We start from the raw sequence: 22693 nt of genomic DNA on the forward strand, positions 1-22693 counted from the left end.
AAGAATGTGTTTTTACTGTGCTGTTTTGTATATTAGGAAACTAAAAAATGACAGATTACTATATGTTTTTGCTGTCTATCTACGGGTGTGATCAGGTTTTTATGTTTTTATCTTTCCCCTTTACATATTGTTTTAATATTATATTTTGGTGCTTCGTGATTATTCCTATTAAATTTACATTTTATGATATAATTTTACAACATTCGACTAAATACATATATCAAAGTTTTCAAACTTCCCGTTGCTATCGAAGACTACTTGATTTTTTTTTCTAGAAGTTATGGAGGGGCGAGGGAGAGGGGTGTCAACAATTAACAATTAAGTAGACACATTTGTTTAAACAATTAAGAAAAAATCCTCCTTTAATCAATATAAGTAGAATATATTGTTCTGAATCCGCTACCGCCCTTGACGCTTTTTTGATATTTATGAATAAACAGTTTCCAGTGTCTGTGATGACATAAATGTACCCATCAAAGTAATTTGTAGTTTTATTTATTTCATCCGTGACACTAATGCCGGTCTGTTGGGGCGCAAGTGGGGTTGGCATAATTATGCAATATGATAATAATGTAAAAATGACAATTAAATATTTGATGGTACAATTGATGAAAATTATAAGAATATAAGGAATAATCATTAGGATATGGATATTTAAATGCAATTAAAAACGGAAAAAATTATTTCTTAGTTATGTTACTTTAAATATCCATAAGGTTTCCTAGATACGGTGCTACAGGTTCGATAAAAAATATATTTAAAGAATGCATTAAAACAACTTTTCACTGTTTTCTCTGTTTATTTATATTTCAGCATTTTAAATAGAATTGAAAAATGTTAAACTACGTGCTCTTTTTAATTGTTTTTTGCAAGATATACAAAAACAAAACAAACAAAAAATAATTCATTCACTTGTCACAATAAAAGTAATGCTTGTAAGTAGGCCCTCAAGTGTTCCAGCTGTTAATACCTTATTTCCCTCTTTTCTCACTGGTGCTGGTCAGAATTAAAAATGGCATATCTCTTCCCATTTGTTTTACGTCTTTGACCATTTTATAACGCACCATGATATGTAGACAAATTGAATACCGCACGTTAGATCGTGTTCGAACATAAAGTGATCAAACATAAATGGTAGTTTCAATAATACTAATCATTGCTGCATGTAAACTTGTTTATTTAATCTAGAATACAACGCACCAAAGGGAGTGTTGGTTCGGAGTTCGTTTTAATAGTCGGCCATAACCGGGATATTAATTCTTTATATATATATATATATATATATATATATATATATATATATATATATATATATATATATATATATATATATAAGAAGCACTAGCAAACCAACAACACTCGTTATCTAAAGTGTCGGATCAAAAGATACAAGGGAGTGTTGGTTCGGAGTTCGTTTTAATAGTCGGCCATAACCGGGATATTAATTCTTTATATATATATATATATATATATATATATATATATATATATATATATATATATATATATATATATATATATATATATATATATATAAGAAGCACTAGCAAACCAACAACACTCGTTATCTAAAGTGTCGGATCAAAAGATACAAGGTTATAAGATGAGATATAAAAAAGCACTAAAAATAACCAACGACACGAACAATAAAGTAAAATATTGTCAAATTTTCGGGACAACCCGTATATATATATATATATATATATATATATATATATATATATATATATATATATATATATATATATATATATATATATATATATATATATATATATGTGTGTTGGGGTATATAGGGGATAAGTCTACTTTTTGTTAATATGATTTGTGTGTGCATTGTTGAATTTTTCGTGTTATTTGTGGTAGTTCTATAGTTCTATATTATTCCTTTTCGCTATAAATAAAATTACACAGTTCTACTTTTTCAATTTTCTCTAAAGGTCAGTTTATAAACGAAGGATTTTCCAGGTCTTTTTGCTCACAAATTGTGACAACTGGACTTAATTATGGCAATGTAGTAGTGTAAATACTATTTACACAAAATTTTGCGTGTGTTATTCTATCAAATCGTGTAGATGCAATTATCTTAAATATGATTGTGATATATAGAAAAAATAAACCACGTAATGGTCTTAGGTTGCTGATATGTATGATAAATGGTTTACTAAAAGCCATTCTTATAATATGGATGTCTTTCTAAACATACACATTATTTTAAGATAAATATTCATATGATTCATACGATAACAGGGTTTCTGATTGAATGAAAAAATAGATTTGATGCATGAATCGAAATAATCTAATAAGAACTTTTGATATCAGCATTCTAAGTTATTCAAGAATACTCACAACACCTACAGTCACAATGTCACGAGGCGGCGATTTAAATGTTTTGTAAAATTGTTTGAGCCTATTGCTGTAGTTGAATATCGCCCTAGCTTAGTGGTTAAATTATTGGACTTGTGAACCATTTTTTTACGAAAATATGTTTTTCTTCTTAAATGACCAAAAATAAATCAAGATTTTAAATAACTGTAAGCTGTATTTTTGTGGGAAAAGCCGTTAAGAAGCCTTTATTGTAGCAAAATTGAATTATTGTCGTCCTGGACAAAAATTGATTTTGCTATATATTCTTTATGAGAGAAATCTTTCTTCTGACAAAAATTAATGCATTTTTCAAACTTTATTTTCCATAAAAGTTTAAGTTACATACAGACTTATCACACTAGCAGGTTTCTTTAGCAAAATAAAATTCTAAAAAATATACAGCTCATATTGCTTTAAGCAGACACTTATTATGAAATAATAGACAGCTTACTTAGTACAATACCCAGAGCTCTAGATACTATGACACTAACACAAGAGGATACGAAACGGTCCAATTCACCCAAAACTACTGTGTTTTGCGGAGTTTGCAAATCAGACTTTATCGAATAGGATTAAGCAATCTGAGTGAACAGGTTTAAGAAAAGGTCACCAATAATAGTTACAGGATATCTTGCGGATGTTAGGTAGTACAAACTTAATACACGGAACTTTACGAACGAACGGTATTGCATACTCGTATTTGTTCGTGTTTGTTGTAGATCTCACAAGGTTTTTAACGAACTTTGTGCTCGGAATAACTGTTACCTTCCACTGAAAAAGGTACTTAAATATTTTTGGTATTTTTAAGTAATTCATTGTACTTGCTAACCATTTTTCGTGTCCCTTGTATATTTACAAGTCCTATTCCATTTTGCTATTATTCTTTATCCAGATGGATCATTAAAAAAATTTGAAATATTATTTACCGATATAATATTAGTTCTAAATAAATCTTCATATTTCATACAAAATGTAATTGTTATAAAGGTCTTCCGTTTTGAACGACGAACACTATGCATATTCTGTCATAAAATTCTTCACTATTATTGAAGTTCTTTCTTAATGCAAAGACATATATCGGAGCTACGAGTAATTATAGCCCATAGCAAGGACAAGAGCATAGTGACGAGATATAATAATTTAATCACGCTTACCACAAGACTACACTGTTAAGGTAGACCCCTTAAAAGGCGGGCTTTAGGGCAAGTACCCGTTTTAAAAATTAAAACCACCGAAATACTCAAAAATTCTAAACTTTAAACTTTAAAAGCTCTTACTCAAAGATTTACTACGCTATGTAAGTTTTGTTTTCAATATTAATGGGTTCTTTAAAGCTATACACGCTATAATTTGCGTCAATTTTGAATGACAGTGAAAACGCATGTGTTTGTCTAGTTATAAAAGTTATCCTTAATCTGTAAATTACAATGGTGAATTCCATCTCGTTACAAAGATATAGATTTTTAATTGTTTATTTTTCTGCTAGGAAAATATACCTTTTCATGAATATTGATGAAGGAAGAGCGAAACCGACCTCATTACGCATGTCCGCGGAGAACTAGGTGGTCGTTATTTTTTGCCTAATTAAATATCCAACTTGATTTTTAATATGCTTAACAGTTGTTAGTTTGAAATACATACATGTATAATGAGTAAAATACGTTTGTCATTCACAATACCCTTACTTCTGCATTAACACTTATAGGATCTATAAATAGCACATAGGGGAAAAACACAGGTGTACGTCATTTTTTTAAAGGAAGTATTCATATCTACTCACAGGCTTGTATTTTTTTCTTTTTTTTGTACTCGTATATCGGAGAAATGTATGCTTTACTGAAAATACCCTTTCCTTTGTGAAACTATCACAATTATGAAGATGTTGACTCTTCACCAGTTGTGGTATGATAGACTAAATTTAGCTGTCGATATCACGTGATAGATTGATATTCACGAGGAGGCATTACTTTCCTGGCAGGAAAATAAATATTTTTTATTGTTTAATATTTGATATATTTGTTACGTGATCGAATTGAGCATTATAATTAACAGCATAAAGGTAACTTTTATTCGTAATCAAACACATACAGTTTCCCCTTTATTCAAAATTGACGCAAACTATAGCGTGTATAGCTTTAATAATCTAGTCTGCAAATATGTTTACACGTGCTAATTGATAGCGATTGCTGTGGATTGTTTTTTAGAGCTATGGATGTCGTAGTCATTGCTGATTTCTTTAACCGGGTTAAATGAAATAAATGAAAATCTGTATATAGCTTTTGTACATGCCATTATAATATGTGTTGCACTACATTTTAGGGATCAAGCTTAGTCGGCTGATCAGATTCTACATACCGCATGTTAAAGATGATCAACGGGGAGGGGGGGGGGGGGTGGGGGGGTTGAGCATGTAGACTCACTGAAATAACTAAGAAATTCTCCAGCTAAAGTAAATGATATGCATATAAACCTCTGAATCATTATGCAGTGATTCATACATCTGTCATATGGAATTATGCTGAATGTTTACTCTTTTTAATAACCCATCAAAAAGAAAGAGTAATGTTGATAAGCAGAATGTGATGAAGTTTAGTTGTACACAAAACTGTACACAAATTACCTGCATGTTCCAATGCTAAAAAGTGGGGGGGGGGGATCCTAAACTAATTTTTATACGTATCTTAAAAAGACCTGATAGAAAATGTTCAATACAGACCTTATCAATTTTATTGATATTACTTAGAATTACCCAAAATAGCTATAGTATCAACACAAAATCACGGGTATGGTTATGACATACATGTTCATGTATTTCACAAACCAGAGTTGCTTTAATATCAATAGTACTGATATATATCGTTTGGATGACATAATGTTCCAATTGTTCTAACCAAATTTTATATACTAGTTATAAAAAGAGATTTCGTGTGGATTTATGATTTGCCTTCCATCCTGTTTTGTTTGTCAGTCTGTCCGTTCGTCCGTCTACCTGTCTCTTCGTTTTTCTCTCTCTATCGTCGGGAACGGAACATTTAATTTATGTTACGGACCCTGTACGATTTCAGGTTTCACATACGGGCTCTTGATTTCATGTTTTAAACTAAAACAAATATATTTTCTCGAACGGGCAAAACCTTTATTTAAAATAGAATTACATTACCCCCGTACAACTTATGGAGCCCAAAGATATAATAGGGAATAATATAGGGAAATAATAAACACTTTTCTTAAGAACTACAATGCTACAATTTGTCGGATCACCATGCAAGCTTCCTTAAATAGTGAAGATGATATATCATTTTTAAAATGATTTTCTAAAAAAAAAAATTGAGATAGGATAAGGTACCATGGAGGAGTGAGCACCCTCTGCTGATCAGTCACACCCGCAAAATCGTCAAAATCAAGTATTGAAGATTTTAATGATGCCATCGAAGAAAAAAAGTGATGAACGTTGTACTCGAAGCTGGAAAATATATCTGTTCTATTAGATTCCATGACATATTTTATTTATCCAAAAGGAAATAAATTTGTAAGTTAAAACAGCTAAATTGTGTGTACTTCAAGAAAAGTAAAGTCCCACCAAGGGGTTTGGGTCCTTTACTTCTGTTTATATCTCAATTATTTACAAAGGTTTACTCGTATTTCAAAAGATCGTACCATTAAATGAAATTGCAATAAAATGATTTTAATTTTCTGATTAAATTATACTAGCTGAAGAAGTAGATCATTAAATATTGAGTCTTTTTATAATTGTTACATTGAAATTCGGCCAATTGATTTAAGAAATGCGTGCACACAATCTAGAGAAAAACAAAACCTGATCACTTGCATCAAGATGGTGTGTTAAAACGTAATGGCATATATACATTGTGAATATCTTATCATAGTCTTTCCTCTCATTTATGAGTCATAAAACCAAAATCTATTCATATTTTCTACAATCTCGACATTTTGTACGTTTAATTGTCGCGATATAGAATATATATCGTTACAATATCCTCAGATAAAGGGATTTAAATGAGCAGATGATATCCAAAGGTGTGTCTTACGTAGTAGTAAGTGAATACTTTTTCGTTTCTTAATCACGATCGGAACCGCATTCATGGAAAACTTATATTGCCGCCTATCTTCTTCTTTTATTTCATTAAAACAGTCAAGTTATAGAGCAATGATAGCATAACTTCACAAAAATTCGTAATCCAATCTTAAATAAAAGAATGATAAAAACAAAATTTTAAGAATTCTGAATTATCTTGCATTACTTTTTTTTTAATGTTTTTAAGGTGATTTTTGTGTATTATATGGCAAACATCAAAAGTGTTGATCTCACGATCATTTAACGTGGATAGGATTTGATATATGTTTATCTGTACCTGCATCTTAGTGGCTCAAAAAGGGGTTTTTTTTCAAAAGAGTATATATAAATTGACAATATCAATTGTTCGTGTTGTTGGTTATTCTAAGTGCGTTATAGATTAAGTTTAATGGCTTAGTATCTATATGTTAGATCACAAAAGTTCTGCCAAATTTTCAATTACATGTAATGGTAATTTAATTAATTACTTTAAAAAAGGCATGTAATTCCAATTACTTTTCAATTACTTTCAATTACACACTGATGTACATATAAATATGAAGCTGTCCACTACCCACTTTTCACCACACTTATAATGGTACAAGGTCGAGTTAAGAAGAGAAGTTAAAAAGCATTGAACTATTATTATATATATCATACTAAATATTTTTCAAAATTGATTTTTCAGTGATTCAATATTTAATGATAAGTTTCCCATATTAAATTAAGTACATGCATTTGATGATTTGCTTGATATCTTTTTTTCTTAAAAAATACTTATTTCCCTTCTTATTAGAATGAATAGTGTGTCAAGCTTCATTGGGTAAGTTTAAAATATAACTGTTTAATTTACAAACAAAATCAGTGTTATCGAAATTATATAAACTATTAAGCCATGCTTTATAATTGATAACCTAAAATACATAGAGCTAAAATGCATGGTTTCAAATGAGTTTTAAGTTTTGGATGCCTTACATGTCCACAAGGTGTGTTCTCTAATAGCAAACATTTAATAATTAGGTAGAGAACAACAGATGTGAATTGGGTTTGTTCCCGTTTTGCACACATTTCAAAATTAGGTATCGAAAAAACGTGTGCGAAACGGGAATTTGACCAGGTGAGATAATTGCTTAATTGCTATAGTCTATATCCCAATACCTGCAAGGGCAATTGACAATAAAATAAATAAAACATATCTACTCAGATATTTTTGTCTGAATGTTGGATAGAAAATGAATTTGATTTCAATGTACCGGGGTTTACATGTAGATTCATACCAAGATCACTTTCTAGATCTAAACAAGGAGGTGGGATGGCCTTATGTATAAGGGATGAGTTTCGGAAACATATTACAATAGCTGATGTTATTTTCGACACAATTTGCTGGCTAAAGATTAACGGTGATGTAATAGAGTCTAATGAATGTTTATACATATGTTGTATCTATATTCCGCCGGATAAATCCTCATTTTTCAAGCAATATAACTGTGATATTTTTTATGAATTAGAGAATCAAATTGCTAAATACTCCGAGAAAGGTAAAGTAATTATTGTCGGAGACTTGAATAGTAGGTGCTCGGTGTTAAATGATTATATTGAATGTGATAATGTTCATGAACAAATCTCTGATTTTATATCACCTATCTGTAATTACAAGGAGGACGATAGATTAAGTGACCGTGTGTGTCCAGACAAAGCAGTGAATGCCTATGGGCTTAAGTTGATTCAGATGTGTATTGAAAGTGGGTTACGAATTCTAAATGGCAGACATGTAGATAATATGGCTAACGATTTTACATATTGTGGTGCCAATGGATGTAGTGTTATTGATTATGTATTGAGCACACCTGATATATTTAGTTACTTTTATAAGTTCATAGTTTGTAATTTTAACACTTATTCTGATCACGCACCATTGCACATCGAACTAAGAACGGGTATAAACATAGCATTGAATCAGTCAGAAGGAAATTCATTCAGTAGTCATGATCACGTAAGATATCGCTGGAAGGAAGATTTAGTAAATGATAGTAAATTGACACTGCAGCAAAATGTGTATAGATTAGAGGAATGTTTAGTACAGGATGATTTATCTAGTAATACAGGGTTAGAAAACGGTGTCAAAACTTTTGTAAATGAATTGTCTTTTCTGATGTCTGACTTTCATAAGGTGCCCAGTCCTCGTCATGTCAATAAGAGTAGTAGACAAATAGATAATGTTGAACCTAGACATGACCGACCATGGTTTACTGCTGAATGTAAGCGATTATATGATATTTATCGTAAAGCGCTAGCTGACTTTAACAAAAGTAAATCGTTAGAAAATCATGAATTATTAAAATCAAGTAAAAGGCAATATAAAATATTGGAACGAAGAATCAAGAGAAAATATCTTAATGAAGAGGGCAATTTATTAGAAACAATAAGGAAATCTAATCCTAAAGTATTTTTTTCGAAATTTAGTAGGAGAAAAGAGCTATCCTTATTTTTACTGATGTACGCAGACGACATGGTTATTTTTGCTCAGTCTGCTGCTGACTTACAGTCAATGTTGAATACTTTAGAAAATTATACAGAGAAATGGTCGTTAACGGTTAATGTAAACAAAACAAAAATAATGGTTTTTAGAAATGGGGGAATTTTGCGAACAGAAGATGTGTGGTTTTTTAAGTGTGAACAAATTGAAGTAGTGAACAGTTTTTGTTATCTAGGACTTTTGTTGAATTACAATGGCAAATTTCATGTTACGCAGAAACAATTGTCATTACAATGTATGAAGGCGCTTTTTGCACTGAAAAGGAAATGTTGTAATATGAGTCTTAATTTTACTACGCTTTTGTCCCTTTTTGACACTTATGTAGGAAGCATTGCTTACTACGGTTGTGAAGTCTGGGGCTTTCATTCTGCCCCAGATATAGAAAAAATTCATCTTAATTATTGTAAAAACATACTTAATGTTAAAAGGGGCACATCTAATGCAGTTATTTATTGTGAATTGGGCAGAATGCCTCTGCAATGTATCAGAAAAATACGTATTTTAAGATACTGGATGAAACTTTTATCATCAAGAAATTGCATTTTGAATTCATGTTATGTTAATATGTATAATGAAACTTTAGGTAAAAACAAATGTAAAAACTGGGCTGCAGAGATCAAGAATATGTTAACAAGTATTGGGCTAATGAACTTATGGGAAAACCAATTTTTTGAAAAGCCCGAAATTATTTTAACGATCGCCAAGCAACGTATTTTTGATAATTTTAAACAGTCTTTACTAGCTGACATAAATGCCTCTTCCAAATGTACAATCTATAGATATCTAGTTGATCATTGTACCTTGCAGTCATATCTAACAAAAAGAATTCCTTTACAATATAAGAAACTTATATGTAAATTATGATTATCATCCCATTGTCTTACCATCGAAACTGGCAGATATAACAATGTTCCATTACAAAGACGTTTATGTCCTCTATGTACATTAGATATAGAAGATGAATATCATTTTATATTGAAATGTCCCTATTACTGTAACTTAAGAGAAAAATTCCTTAAGAAGTTTTATTATATTAAACCCTCTGTCTTTAAATTAATTCTATTATTGTCAACACAAAATGTAAAGGATTTGTGCAATTTAGGTAAATATATTAAGAATGCTTTTGTAATCAGAAAACTTCTTGTATAAACTTGCCTTTTTCAAGTGACCAGTATATGTATTATAACATGTGTATATTAATTGTATATGTCTATGAGCTGTACAGCTGTTGACTAATAAACAATACAATGGACCTACTCGCAATTTATATTTACATTTATTTTATGTTACAATATAACTTGCATAAAAGCACATTTACATAATAATTACCATCCATATTCATGAATTTGATTTCAAACATCAATTTGGTCATGAACAATTTCATTATTTTTTTTAAATAAGAAAGATTATTGCAAACATGTTGAATATGTAGCACCTTTGTTTAACTGACTGCCTATAGGAGGTACATGTACACGCTAAAAGTTTGATTAGAAAATATCATACGTTAATATTTAATTATTGCTTTTGCTGACAAAAATGGAGGAGATGTGTCTAGTGAAAACGCTGTTTAATATTTTTCATTTATGTTGTGGCTTGAATAATCGGAGAAATAGACAAACTGTATGATGATAAATCGGCAATTTTATATGCTTCAAAACTGTAAAGATTATTTCACAAAACATATCGACCTAATTCATGCATTTTCAACCTTTTTCAGTTTGAGTTATATCGCATCAATATTAAAATATTATTTTTGTCAGATTTTTTATGTATTTAACCTCTAATTTGAAAAACTGGAAAGTGACCCGTCATATACTAAAGCGGTGATGTCATAAGAACTACTGTCAAGGTCGATACTTCAAAGATTGAAATATTTTGTGATAAAGACCTGTTTTATTTCATAATATTCTTTCTGTTGATACCAAACAATCAATTATAAACATGCGTTTTACATAATTTGCAAATCGATTGTAAAAAGAGACACGAGTACCCATAAGACTGTCCATGTAGTTTTCCCCATTATCATATAATTATCCATTGAATCAGCTTCCAATTGGCTTTGGATCAGCAATTTTTCCTGATTCATTTTGTTTTATATTTAAGGTAAATGGACAAAAATTTGAAAGTCAAATCATCTAATCATTATTTTTTTTATCAGTGTGCGGAAATTGAAGACTTTTTAAATATATCATTATCTTTATTTTATCAAACGAAAAAAATGGTGATAGTTATTAGACCTAAAACACAACAAAATATCTATTACTTCTTGTTTTATCGTTAAGGTGCTGATAAAACACAGGTAAACACCCAGGTAAAATCTTTGACCGAAAGCAGACTATAATTGCTATCACAACATCAATCACACCTATTGTTATATACCCAATTATCAAATGTGTGCAAAACGGGAACACACCGTGAATTGTGTTTTGATAACAATTATAGTCTGCCCTCTACCTTAGCTTAATGTTAAATAACACACCTGGGAAAAGTCACTCAAATTAACTGTAAATTATCTGATAATGAAAGATATAATGATAAATAACCTATACATATGTCAAATAAGTGAACAATTTGCAAATTAGGGATAAAAAAATATGAGAAAAACTCGGCTATGGAGTAAGTCATAATTTGCCGTCGATTAAATCCTTTTAATACAACAAAATGTCGTTTCTATCAGAGGTAAGCCATCTTAAACTGTATTTTCGCATTGTATTTACAAATAAAAAAATAGTGTATAAAAATGCAAAGGAGAAAGTTTTCATATAATAGTTTTGCATGCAGGAAATACTTAAAGTGGCATAGGAGGTGTAGGTTAGGGGATATGACTTTTAATTGTTCATTGAATATTAAGGTGGTATGGGACACCTCCGTATTGTGACTACCAATACCCGCATTTTAATAAACAATAAAACCAAATATATATTTTTTCTTTCCAAAAATTGTAACTTATCAGAGTAGTTAGCAAATTCTCAAAAAGTGAAATTGTTTCGATTATGAGGAAATTTTATTCATATTATAGACATACCTCCTTAAATGTTAATGTGTTGTAAATAAATCATGGTTTTAGTAAATTTTGATGAAAATGTAATTTGTAATTTAATTAATTACATCTGCAAAGTAATTGTAATTTAATTAATTACATTTGAAAACTCTTGTAATGGTAACAGTAATTTAATTGAAGAATTTAAGCAAGTAATTGTAATTTGATTAATTACTTTCCATTGTAATTGACCCCAGCCCCGTTCGATAAACATAATTTAAATAAAAAATTAGTAATTCACCTAAGTTTGTAATGGGTAATTTAAATTATTAAAAGAACAGGTAAAAAAAAAACCCACCCCACAAAGCCTTAAGTGAGAAATTCTTACTGGGGCTATTGTTTGCAGGGTAGTTAATACATATAATATATATATATATATATATGATAAGGATTACATATTTTTCATCCAGCCATTAAATAATTGTTTCATGCTTACCTGAGCTTTCATCTACAAGGTTCAACTCGTCAATGTTCGTTGTCTATTGCAGCCTGCAAAGCATCATGACTGACCACCAGTCTAAGTGTTTCGGATTTCTGTCCCGTAACGCACTAATTATAAGTGTGTTGATCGGTGTGGTGGTGGGCTTTGCCTTTGGTTTTGGACTGCGATCTGCAAAACCGTCCATTGATACCCTAACTTGGATTGGTAATTAATGGCCCATATACTACTTCTGTCCGTTGATTTTATCAACTTGTCTTAAAATCGACATTAACAAGTCTTTTTTCATGCGGATATGTAATAACTATTTATTTCTTGATCAGGTCTTCCTGGGGAGATATACATGCGTCTGTTAAAGATGACGATTCTTCCTCTCATTGTGTCCAGTATTATTACAGGTAAGCAGAAACTCCAATATATCCTAAAAAGCTTTGATTAAACAATTTGTATACGTATTTATAAATAACACTCGAGTGTTTCGACTTCAATTTCTCTCCGGACCCATTAATTTGATTTTATCTACATTTTATTATTATTATTATTATTATTATTATTTACAATAATCCAAATAAATTGATTGTAAACAGGATGTTTGCAACAGGTTGGTAGTATTTAAGATTAGCAATTAAAACACATTTGCTATCCTATCAGGCAACCTAATCATCACTTAATGATACAACATACCACACCTTTCTTTTGAAGTACTTTTCAGTTACGAACAAGTCATTTCCTTCCATTTTGCATAAACACATTAATAGTTAAAATACAAATAGCGATTAGATTGTTCAGTGCATCTCTTAAAAAGCTCTAAGAAATTACAGTTTTCTCCATCAATCTATTGTCTCTTAAAACACTTTTTTGAAATAAGAAATAATCTCTTTATAATTTGTTTACTCCAGGAACAGCCTCAATGAACGCTAGAACCAACGGACGCCTGGGTGCCGTCAGTTTCTGCTATATCCTGGTGACTACAGCTGTAGGGGCTGTCATAGCTATCATCCTCTTTATTCTCATTCAGCCGGGTAATTAGCGTCTGTTTTGCCTCGGGTTGACATGACGCGACGTCATTAGATTAAACATGTGACGTATTTGTCGTCTAAATCTCCTTAAGACAAAATTCAGACTGCAACACAACTGACAAAGTGTCTTTACCTTGTGTGTTTTTCAAATAATTTCGAGTTCATTCACAAAAAATTGTCTATGTTTTTAATACATGTAAAAACAATTGTTAGATTTATAACTCGCTAATAAAGTGTGTCTATTATACGAGGCTCGACTTTAAAGACATTTAATCAATCAGATAAATGTTTGTAACACATAATAAATACTAGTCTAAGTTTGTTCATTCTATGTTGTCTCATAAATTACATTTGTTTTTTGGTAATTTGATGTGTTTGGTAAGTCTCTCTCTCTCTCTCTCTCTCTCTCTCTCTCTCTCTCTCTCTCTCTCTCTCTCTCTCTCTCTCTTCTTGTTTAGTAACCGCATATAAGTCATTTGTTGTACATGTATACAGGGAAGCACGTCAATCTGTCGATGTCCAAAGACCGGACTACCGTAGGGAGAAACATCGAAACCAGTGACATGTTTGCCGACATGATCAGGTAGGAAGGATTTATGCTTTCAAATTTAACGGACAGTAATCTTTTAATTATAAGATCCGCTTAAACATATGATATGGACCTTTTTTATTTATTTCAGGAATTTATTTCCTGATAATATCGTCACAGCTTGTTTTCAAAAGGTAATATACTTTAACTATTCTGTATAAATGCCATTATGAGTTTGCAAAACAGGGTATACATTTAATATTTTAAAAGGGGTCATCATTCCTTAAAGGGGCATCGTCACGATTTTGGTCAATTTTTGTTCTAATGGTCAAATGAAATTGGTGCCAGTCGTTGAGTTTTAAGCAAAATACAGGGCTCACAATTCTTCGACCTATGTAAACAAGGCTCGTGCCCTGTTTTTGTTTACATAGGTCGAATATACCGGTAAAAATCTTTTTCAAGCTGGTTTGTCTATGTTATCATTCATTTTAAGCATAAAAAACAGTTCCTAACGATTAATACATTCATTTTAGGTCTAAAACTTGAAATTTTACTTCAACATTCAAAATGTAAACAAACGCTTTGTTTACATAGAGAAGAATTGCAAGCTCTGTAACTCGTTTTTAACTCATCAGATGACACTCAAATTTTGGTTGTCTATTAAAAATGCCTTTCTGAAGCATTGTAAACATTAAAATCGAAAAAAATAATTCTTGACCAAAATCGTGACCATGCCACTTTAAAATCTGTTATAAACACTGTAAATATGGCTATTCAGTTTAATTATTTAGACAAATCAAATCCGATATCATAATAAGAAAATACCTTCAAACAGCAGAACACGAACTTATCCGACCACAACAATTTCTTTTTTGTTTTAGACCCTAACGAAATATTCACACATCTCTGACACGGTGACAATAAACAGTACAAATAGCAGTATCATAGAGGTGCAGAAAGTTCTGTCTTCTACGAGTGGAGTAAACACTATGGGTAAGCGATAGCGTTCAATTCCGCTCAACACTTTAGAATTAGGGCGAATACTTATCATGTTTAATTTGGAATGATGGTGACATCCAACAAATTTTGACTAAGAATTACAGTCACCATGACAACTAATATTTAGATGACCTTGAATACCAGTCACTGTCAAGCAAATTTTAGTTTTGATTTACGGTGAATACAATTTAGATTCAGGCATGAACTTCAGTTACAAATAAGAAATTTTAACATTAGTTATGTGACCCACAAATAATACTAGTATTACTTATTAGGTTTGTTACTGACTGTTTACAGGTGGGGTCGGTAAAGTCCATAGAAGGCGAGGCGGAGCCTTCAATGGACTTTATTGACACCACAAACTTCTGTAAACAGTCTGTAACAATCCTAAAAGGTGTTATGTTTTGTCGAGGACCTACAGTTTGATATGTAACCAAAAAAGATAATATATAACAATAAAATTCATAGCTTAATTCCCTATTAATTTTACTTTACTCGTCAGTCGTTTGTGCATACCTCGATGCTGTTGTATGATCATAATATTACGTCACAGTCAAAGGGGGTCACTCTAAATATTTTGGGGCTTAAAGTTGAACGTTTGTTTCAAAAATCAGCTCAAATAACGTTACACCCACCATGTTGCCGTATTAAGTTTAACGCTTGCCCTCTAAAGAAATATATAAGGCAACCACGTGACGCGATTCATCCAATGACGTCAAGACATTCTAGTTCGAGGCAAAACAATATTTTTGTTCTGCATTACTGTCACTGTCAATCATAATAAAGCTTTAAAATGCATAGACAACCATTCAAGGATTATTTTAGACCCGTTCACAGACAACCATTCAAGGATTGTTTTAGACCCGTTCACAGACAACCATTCAAGGATTGTTTTAGACCCGTTCATAGACAACCATTCAAGGATTGTTTTAGACCCGTTCATAGACAACCATTCAAGGATTGTTTTAGACCCGTTCGTCCCTGATGTTTCGTATAGAATCTTTTAACTCAAGAACTTAATCAAAGTACTGCAGTACTGAAGGGAGTTGATTTTATTGATATATTTACTATTCAGTTTGATATCGACAAACTAGTTCGTTATTTCGCATGGCAGGTAGTTTCTTATAGTACTGTTTGAATATTCCGAGTTATAGACGAAAACCCCATATGAATCACGTTGTGTAACATTCAAAGATGGAATTAACGCCATCAAACTCTACGATGTATCATGTACATGTGTTACATTAATTGTGTAAAATTTATCAATTTAAACTTATCTATTGCAGTTTTACTGTTATAGTTAAGTTTAAATTGATAAATTTTAAACTTTCAATGTAACACATGTACTAGTAATCGAAATATTTCTGGAAAAGTGTATCAAAGCATTTTTTAACAAACAACAGTACTAGTTCTATATTTAGATTGGCTAATGTGTCTTTGATTCCAAACGCTACCGCTATAATCGAACTCTGGCGTACAGGAGTACAGACGACTACAGACGACTACAAAAATATCTAAAAGTTCGTACCATTAAAAATGTGACTATTTTTTTAGGAAACATTAATACGAATCTATTGATTATTTTCAAGTACTATGTTTTGTTAGCGGTGATAATTTGTGCTTAGGTCCACACACTGTTTTACTTTCGGTTTGCCAGAGTGATTGCATAGGAGGATTGATTAAAATCAACCCCCAAAAAATTGTTTGAATTAAATCTGCCTTTTTTTTCTTGTCGCCAGGTCTTATCATTGCGTGCCTGATGTTTGGTGTCACGGCCAGTAACCTAGAGGAGAGAGCCGAACCTTTCATCACGTTCTTTGAGACCATCTATATTTTAGTTGCCAGTCTCTTAAATTGGATCATATGGTGATTTTTCCATACTATTTCAACAGAAATGTCAGCTTAAACGCAACAAAGTAGGGAGGAGTATACTGTTTTTGACTTGTCCGTCAGTCAATTTGTCAGTTCTATTGTATAAACGTAACTACTCTTTTATCGCTGTCAGAATTTCGTGAAAGTTTGTATGAATGTACATTGTAGAACACAATGTGTAGATGTTCATAAAACCGAGCATTTTAATTCAATTTTTTCTGTTTACAATACCTGTCATTTTGAACTTATAATTTTAGTCATACATGTATAACGATTATATTAATGAACAGTTTGTAAGCGCAACTCCTCTTAACCACTGCATTAAAAATTAAACGTATGTATTTACTCATTGTACATATGTCAAAAATATCATAAATCTTTATCAACTGGCAAAAATATCCTTATCAACTTATTATAAATAATGAGCATAAATATTATTTTTTTGTCACATGCTGCCGGAACCATTTACTTGGCTACCTTTATCAAATGCAAAATACATCCCCAGGTCAATTAACTTGCTAATGTATTTTTATTTCATTTAACTGTCAGAAATATCAGCTTTTTATAAACTATATGTTGATTTAGCTAGCTTCATTATTAACTCTCAACCTTTTTCAGTTTTAGAAACGTCAACTTAGTTTTTTTTTTATTAACTGTCGGTAAATAAAGTGAACGTAGATCTCTTAAGTGAATTTTTAAAAGAAAAGACCATATTCGGTAAGGTCCAATTTCTGCTAGCCTTTTTCACAAATTAAAAAAATAATCATAACATACAGGTATGATAATAAAATTCGAAACTAAAAAAATCGAGATGTTTTACAATTCCTGTCATTTCTTAAAATCATCTCAAATATATCAGGGTTTTCACATATTCAATAATAGCAAATATAGAGCACAATGTCGTCTCAAAACCCGTTCACATGCAAATTTTGTAATACTTTTGCAATATCATATTTAAAAAATGTCTAGGAACAAGCATGTGCTTTTTTCTGTTCAAAAAACTGGTAGGAAATACATATGGTTACTAACAAACGTACTGTTTGTAAAAATGAGACCATCATTAATATATCTAACCTCTGTTATGACATCTACCATTTATTTTGTCTTGTTAAATATGAATTTTATTTGTTTTTATCTCCATTTAATCTCCGTGAAATCGGTTCATGTACCAGTTACATTAGACGATCTGGCTATGTGAATGAAAAATCGTGTGTGCCGAATTGAGGATGCTTATGGTTGTTTAAGGGACATTTGTAGACGTCGTGCAAGGCAATTTACATTGCAAACAAGACTGTGAAACACTAGTACTTTCGTTATCTTTAAGTATATGTCAGAAATATCACCGCCTCTATCAACTGTCAGAGATATCAGCTTTTTGATTGACGTTTTCTTTGTAAAGATGTCTTTCTTCTTCTTTTCTTTTACTGTCAGGTTGACTCCTGTAGGTGTGGCAAGCCTCATTACCACCGCCCTACTGAAAGCTTCCGACATAGAGAGTGTGTTCACCAGTATGGGGATGTTTGTTCTAGCACACTCTATCGGCATCGCTTTCCACCAGTTGGTCCTTATCCCACTCACCTATTTCTTCACTACCAGAAAAAATCCACTGTATTTCATGGGGTATTGCTTGAGACCGTGGTTAACTGTATTTGCTCCTCCAAGCTCGTAAGTTTCTTACTTCTATACAAGATTGTTTTCCCTCGGAATTAGTTATCATTTATTGGTTTAAACCTGATACTTGACCAAATGATATATTTCTGTGTCCGTCTGGCGAGAATTCATATTCATTAATATGGTCGTCATTGGCTTCGATTCCCATACTAATCTCGACATTGCATATTGTTAAATACAGAAACCGTGTTACGTAAGTTTTTCAAATATTTAGAGTAGTTGCCCTTTGAAATAACTTTTAAAAGGAGTGAGTACCCTTTAAATTGACATCACATTGTTATGTTTGGAGAGCAGAATAAAATGTCAGCGACAAAATTTACATAAACCTCTGTGGAGGAAAGGGAGATTACGTTTAAAATTGAAATGCAACAAAACATTGTTCGTACACAAAGGCGCAATACAGAATGTCAAAAGGTATTTCACCTGTGAAAATGATCATTTTGAACAGATTGATTGTGATACATGTATATTGGCCAAGAGGTAAGGCCACTTTTGTATGAATTTGCGAAGATCATCACTTTTTGTTAATAAATATCAAACTTGATAGTTGTCGGGAATACAAAGCACTTATTAGGTGTGTAACTGACTGACTACAGACTTCTATCGGATTGAACAATCGAGGCAAAGCCGATCGATCAACCCGAAATTTTTCTGTTTTCAATCAGTAATAAACCTAATAGGTCACAGTAGATAGCAATGGTGATTTGAATAACTTGATTTCAAAAAACTGTTAGCAAATACAGTGAAACATAAAAATGTCAATGTGACATTACTCCAGCGCTAAATCTTGATGAATTAAACATTGTAGTGCTATAGGCATACCGGAAATGTTAAAAACTTTGGATGAAAATCTTCACGTTGACAAGAGGGTTTCAAACTTTTTCGTTCCTCTTGGGGCCTCGCTAGAGCGATGCGGGAGCTGTTTGTTCATCTGTCTGTCAGCTCTTTTCTTGGCTCAGTTAGATGGAATGATACTGGATACTTCTAAAGTTGTCATCATTGGGTAAGTTTGGACGAAGGCTCGCTATATTACCACATCATCAAGTTCTAAAAATTTGCTATTTCAGGCAATTTGTGCGATATTATAATAATAAAATCCGTTTTACCTACACACCAATCTGTTTTCGTCTAAAATGTTGTCTTTATACAAAAAATACTATATAGTCTCTATAACTTATATTCATTTCTAGCACAAAAATGTTACTTAATTATCAATCACTATATCGAAATTTAACACAAAGGCTTATTTCCTATTCATAAATGACATTAAAAATTTGGTGTAAGCTACAATTTTACATTGTATGGAATCTTATAATCAATGGGACAGTCTCCTTAGGGCTAAAATATTCTCAGTAAACATTTTATCGGGATATATAAATAAATGTCTATCCTGTCGACTGATTGGTCTATTTTAGACTTCTGTCGACAGCTGGGTCCATGGCCACGCCTTCTGTTCCGAGTAGCAGTGTGGTCTCCATACTAGTGGTGCTCTCGTCCATAGACATACAAGTCCACAGCATTGGCCTTCTTATGGCTTTAGAGTGGTACAAGTAAGTCTCCCCCCCCCATACCTCAATCAAATTTTCATCCATAGACATCTGAGTCCACAGCATTGGCCCTCTTATAGCTCTAGAGTGGTACAGGTAAGTCTCCACCTCCATGCTTTTTTCAATTTTTTTTCTATAGACATCCAAGTCCACAGCATTGGCCTTCTTATAGCTCTAGAGTGGTAAAAAATACTTTAAAAGGTTGTATTAAATTCATTTTTTAAAATATGTCAATGAATCACAGTATTAAAAACCAGTGACTCCAATGTACGAATGCTGCATTTTGTTTATTTATAGCTGGAATCTGTGTATATGGACAACTAACTTTGATTTCGTACGACGATTTCGATGTTATGCCTAAAGTTTAAAATGTTAAAGTTTCTAAATTGTTGACTACAGAGGCAATTATTAGAAGTAGCGTTTAGTGTAAAACTTAGGAAAACACAAAGGATACATCTGCGAACAGAGTTGCTAATATCTTACTTTTAAACTATTTGTTTTATTGGCTGAAAATTTCATCTACATTCTACGTTTATCATATTTAACACGTGTCATAATATGGTGTGCGTAATGACGTTAATTTGAACAAGAAAAGCATTAAGATTTAACAGAAAAACAGATTGTACACGTCATATTGTGAAGAAAGATACATTAAACGAAACATAATATGCTGTTAAGTCAAAAGAAGTGAAATAGACACGATTTGATATCAAAAATGTATTTGTGTTCTATTTTGTATACATATAAAATTATATTATTGTGCAATGTACATGATTGACCAAACATTAAATGTTTAAACCCAAGTTACAAGTGAGATACAGATGTAAATATTCATCGATCTGTAAACCAAGCTCGAGTCTTATATTTCTTGCAAATAATGTAAAGTAATGAGATTACCATTATTTTGACAATATGATATAGAAGAAACAAAATCAACTGATTGAATGTGTACATAAATAATATCATTAACAACAGAAAGTACCATTTAATTAAAACTAGTACTCATACAACAAAATTTTTCACAGTGACAAAACTCGAGCTTTGTTTACAAAACAAAAAAAGAATTTCAATTTCTGTATCCGGCTTGTAATTCAAAATTTGATTTTCAATTTTTACAAAGTATACAAAAGATCAACCAATTTTTACATTTAAACAGAAAAAATAATAAATATAGAGCCTAACTCGAGTCTATATTCCTCTAAGTTAAACATTACAACCGGAATTAAATTATTGGCAAGATTCAATAAAGCTTACTATTCATCCAGCACTTATAAGTGATGATGCCGGTATATTAAATCTTAACATTTTTTCAGATAAAAAATTGTATTGATATATATTTTTTCAAATTTTTGTAGCGATAGGATTAGATCGACAAGCAATACTCTGACAATCATCTTGGGAGCAGTGATGGTGGAGAGACTCTGTAAGACAAGTCTTAACTCCGACCAGGAAATGGACAGTTATAAGAACACACAGGAGACACCACTCTACGACTCAGAAATACGTTTCTTTGTGAACAAGGACACGTCTTTAGAGCATTGATTTTGTGTATTTATGTTATCAAATAGCGATAAAATGGAGCTCAGACCGGCAAAAGGACAGTTATAAGGAAACAAGAGAAACTGCTCAATTACTCTGAAATACTTGTCCTTGTGAACAGGGACAAGTCGTAAGAGAATTGATTTTTATCACGACATCCGGTGTAGCAATATATTTATTGTAGTTCTCTATGAGCAATGTTTAACTTGTTTCTGGCGACAAAATAAGAGTTTACAAACAATGGTTTTGAAATGGTTTAAACATGTAATGGATTCTACTCATTAAAAGAATTGTAATATACAATGTTATTAAAACTTTTTCACAGTAACGACACGCAGACCACTGCAAACATCTATTCTATATTATTAATTTTGCTCAATGATACTAGAATTTGGGCGTTACAAATGATGGAATATGCCGATTTTCATACAGGTTTGTCCTTTTCAGTCAAAGACGCATTTTGTACAAATCGTCACTTATAAGTGTGATGTGAACATCTTTTTATTGCAATAACTGATATGATTGGCAAATGTGTCTTAGTTAAGTTTTATCTAATTTCTAAAACTAAAAGTTCTTTATAAATTGAGTCAAACTTTTCCATAATTATATTTAATTTCAATTACCACAAACGGTCCATATTTAGAAAAGCATTTAAACTATTACTACTTATATAGAAACGAAGTGTTTGAAAGAAATGATAGACAACACACTTAAATTTTGATAATATCAACAGAACTTTGCGTTCAGTCAGTTCCATTTCAATTCATTTCTCAAGTTTAGCAGAGCCAACGTCCGGGTTCGCACAATCCAATCTTTATATACCCAATTCCTTTCAAGCGTTCATAATCCAAGATTAAATAATGACAATGGAATTAGAGATAATGAAGACTTATGATTTTGACAGATTTGTATTCTTTTGAATTGCGTAAAAATGGTGATGAACGGTCACATATATTGCTTTAATTACTTGTTTACACAACTTATTGACGATTTGAAAGATTTTAAAGATTTTAAAACACCAGAAGCGGAAAAAAATCATCATTGATTTACTGTATACGGG

At 31.5% G+C, this 22693-nt stretch overlaps 1 protein-coding gene across 5 annotated transcripts; it reads left to right on the forward strand.

The window, feature by feature from the left end:
• The first annotated feature begins 3030 nt into the window (after nucleotides 1-3030).
• Nucleotides 3031-21903, forward strand: LOC105325379 (excitatory amino acid transporter-like). Of its 5 annotated transcripts, none has more exons than XM_066077966.1 (12): nucleotides 3031-3147; nucleotides 12507-12664; nucleotides 12781-12855; nucleotides 13357-13479; nucleotides 13972-14059; nucleotides 14157-14199; nucleotides 14887-14998; nucleotides 16744-16870; nucleotides 18308-18541; nucleotides 19356-19550; nucleotides 19963-20097; nucleotides 21450-21903. In XM_066077966.1, exons 2-12 carry the CDS (start codon nucleotides 12520-12522, stop codon nucleotides 21634-21636), a joined length of 1464 nt encoding a protein of 487 aa, XP_065934038.1. In that variant the 5' UTR covers nucleotides 3031-3147; nucleotides 12507-12519; the 3' UTR covers nucleotides 21637-21903. The 5 variants fall into 5 exon arrangements, 4 of the variants coding, with proteins under 4 accessions (XP_065934038.1, XP_065934040.1, XP_034338031.2 ...); XR_010711659.1 differs by lacking the exon at nucleotides 3031-3147 and adding an exon at nucleotides 6276-6422 and having other exon boundaries at nucleotides 19977-20097; nucleotides 21450-21590; XM_034482140.2 differs by lacking the exon at nucleotides 3031-3147 and adding an exon at nucleotides 6277-6422.
• Nucleotides 21904-22693: the final 790 nt, after the last annotated feature.

Source organism: Magallana gigas, chromosome 3 (assembly GCF_963853765.1).
Source record: "Magallana gigas chromosome 3, xbMagGiga1.1, whole genome shotgun sequence".
NCBI classification, from domain to species: domain Eukaryota; kingdom Metazoa; phylum Mollusca; class Bivalvia; order Ostreida; family Ostreidae; genus Magallana; species Magallana gigas.

Coding starts and splice junctions, on each gene's coding strand:
- LOC105325379 (XM_066077966.1), top strand. CDS start 12,520: ATGACTGACCACCAGTCTAAGTGTTTCGGATTTCTGTCCCGTAACGCA. Junction 14,200..14,886: donor TCACAGCTTGTTTTCAAAAG/GTAATATACTTT, acceptor TTTTTGTTTTAG/ACCCTAACGAAATATTCACA. Junction 18,542..19,355: donor GTATTTGCTCCTCCAAGCTC/GTAAGTTTCTTA, acceptor TAAACATTGTAG/TGCTATAGGCATACCGGAAA.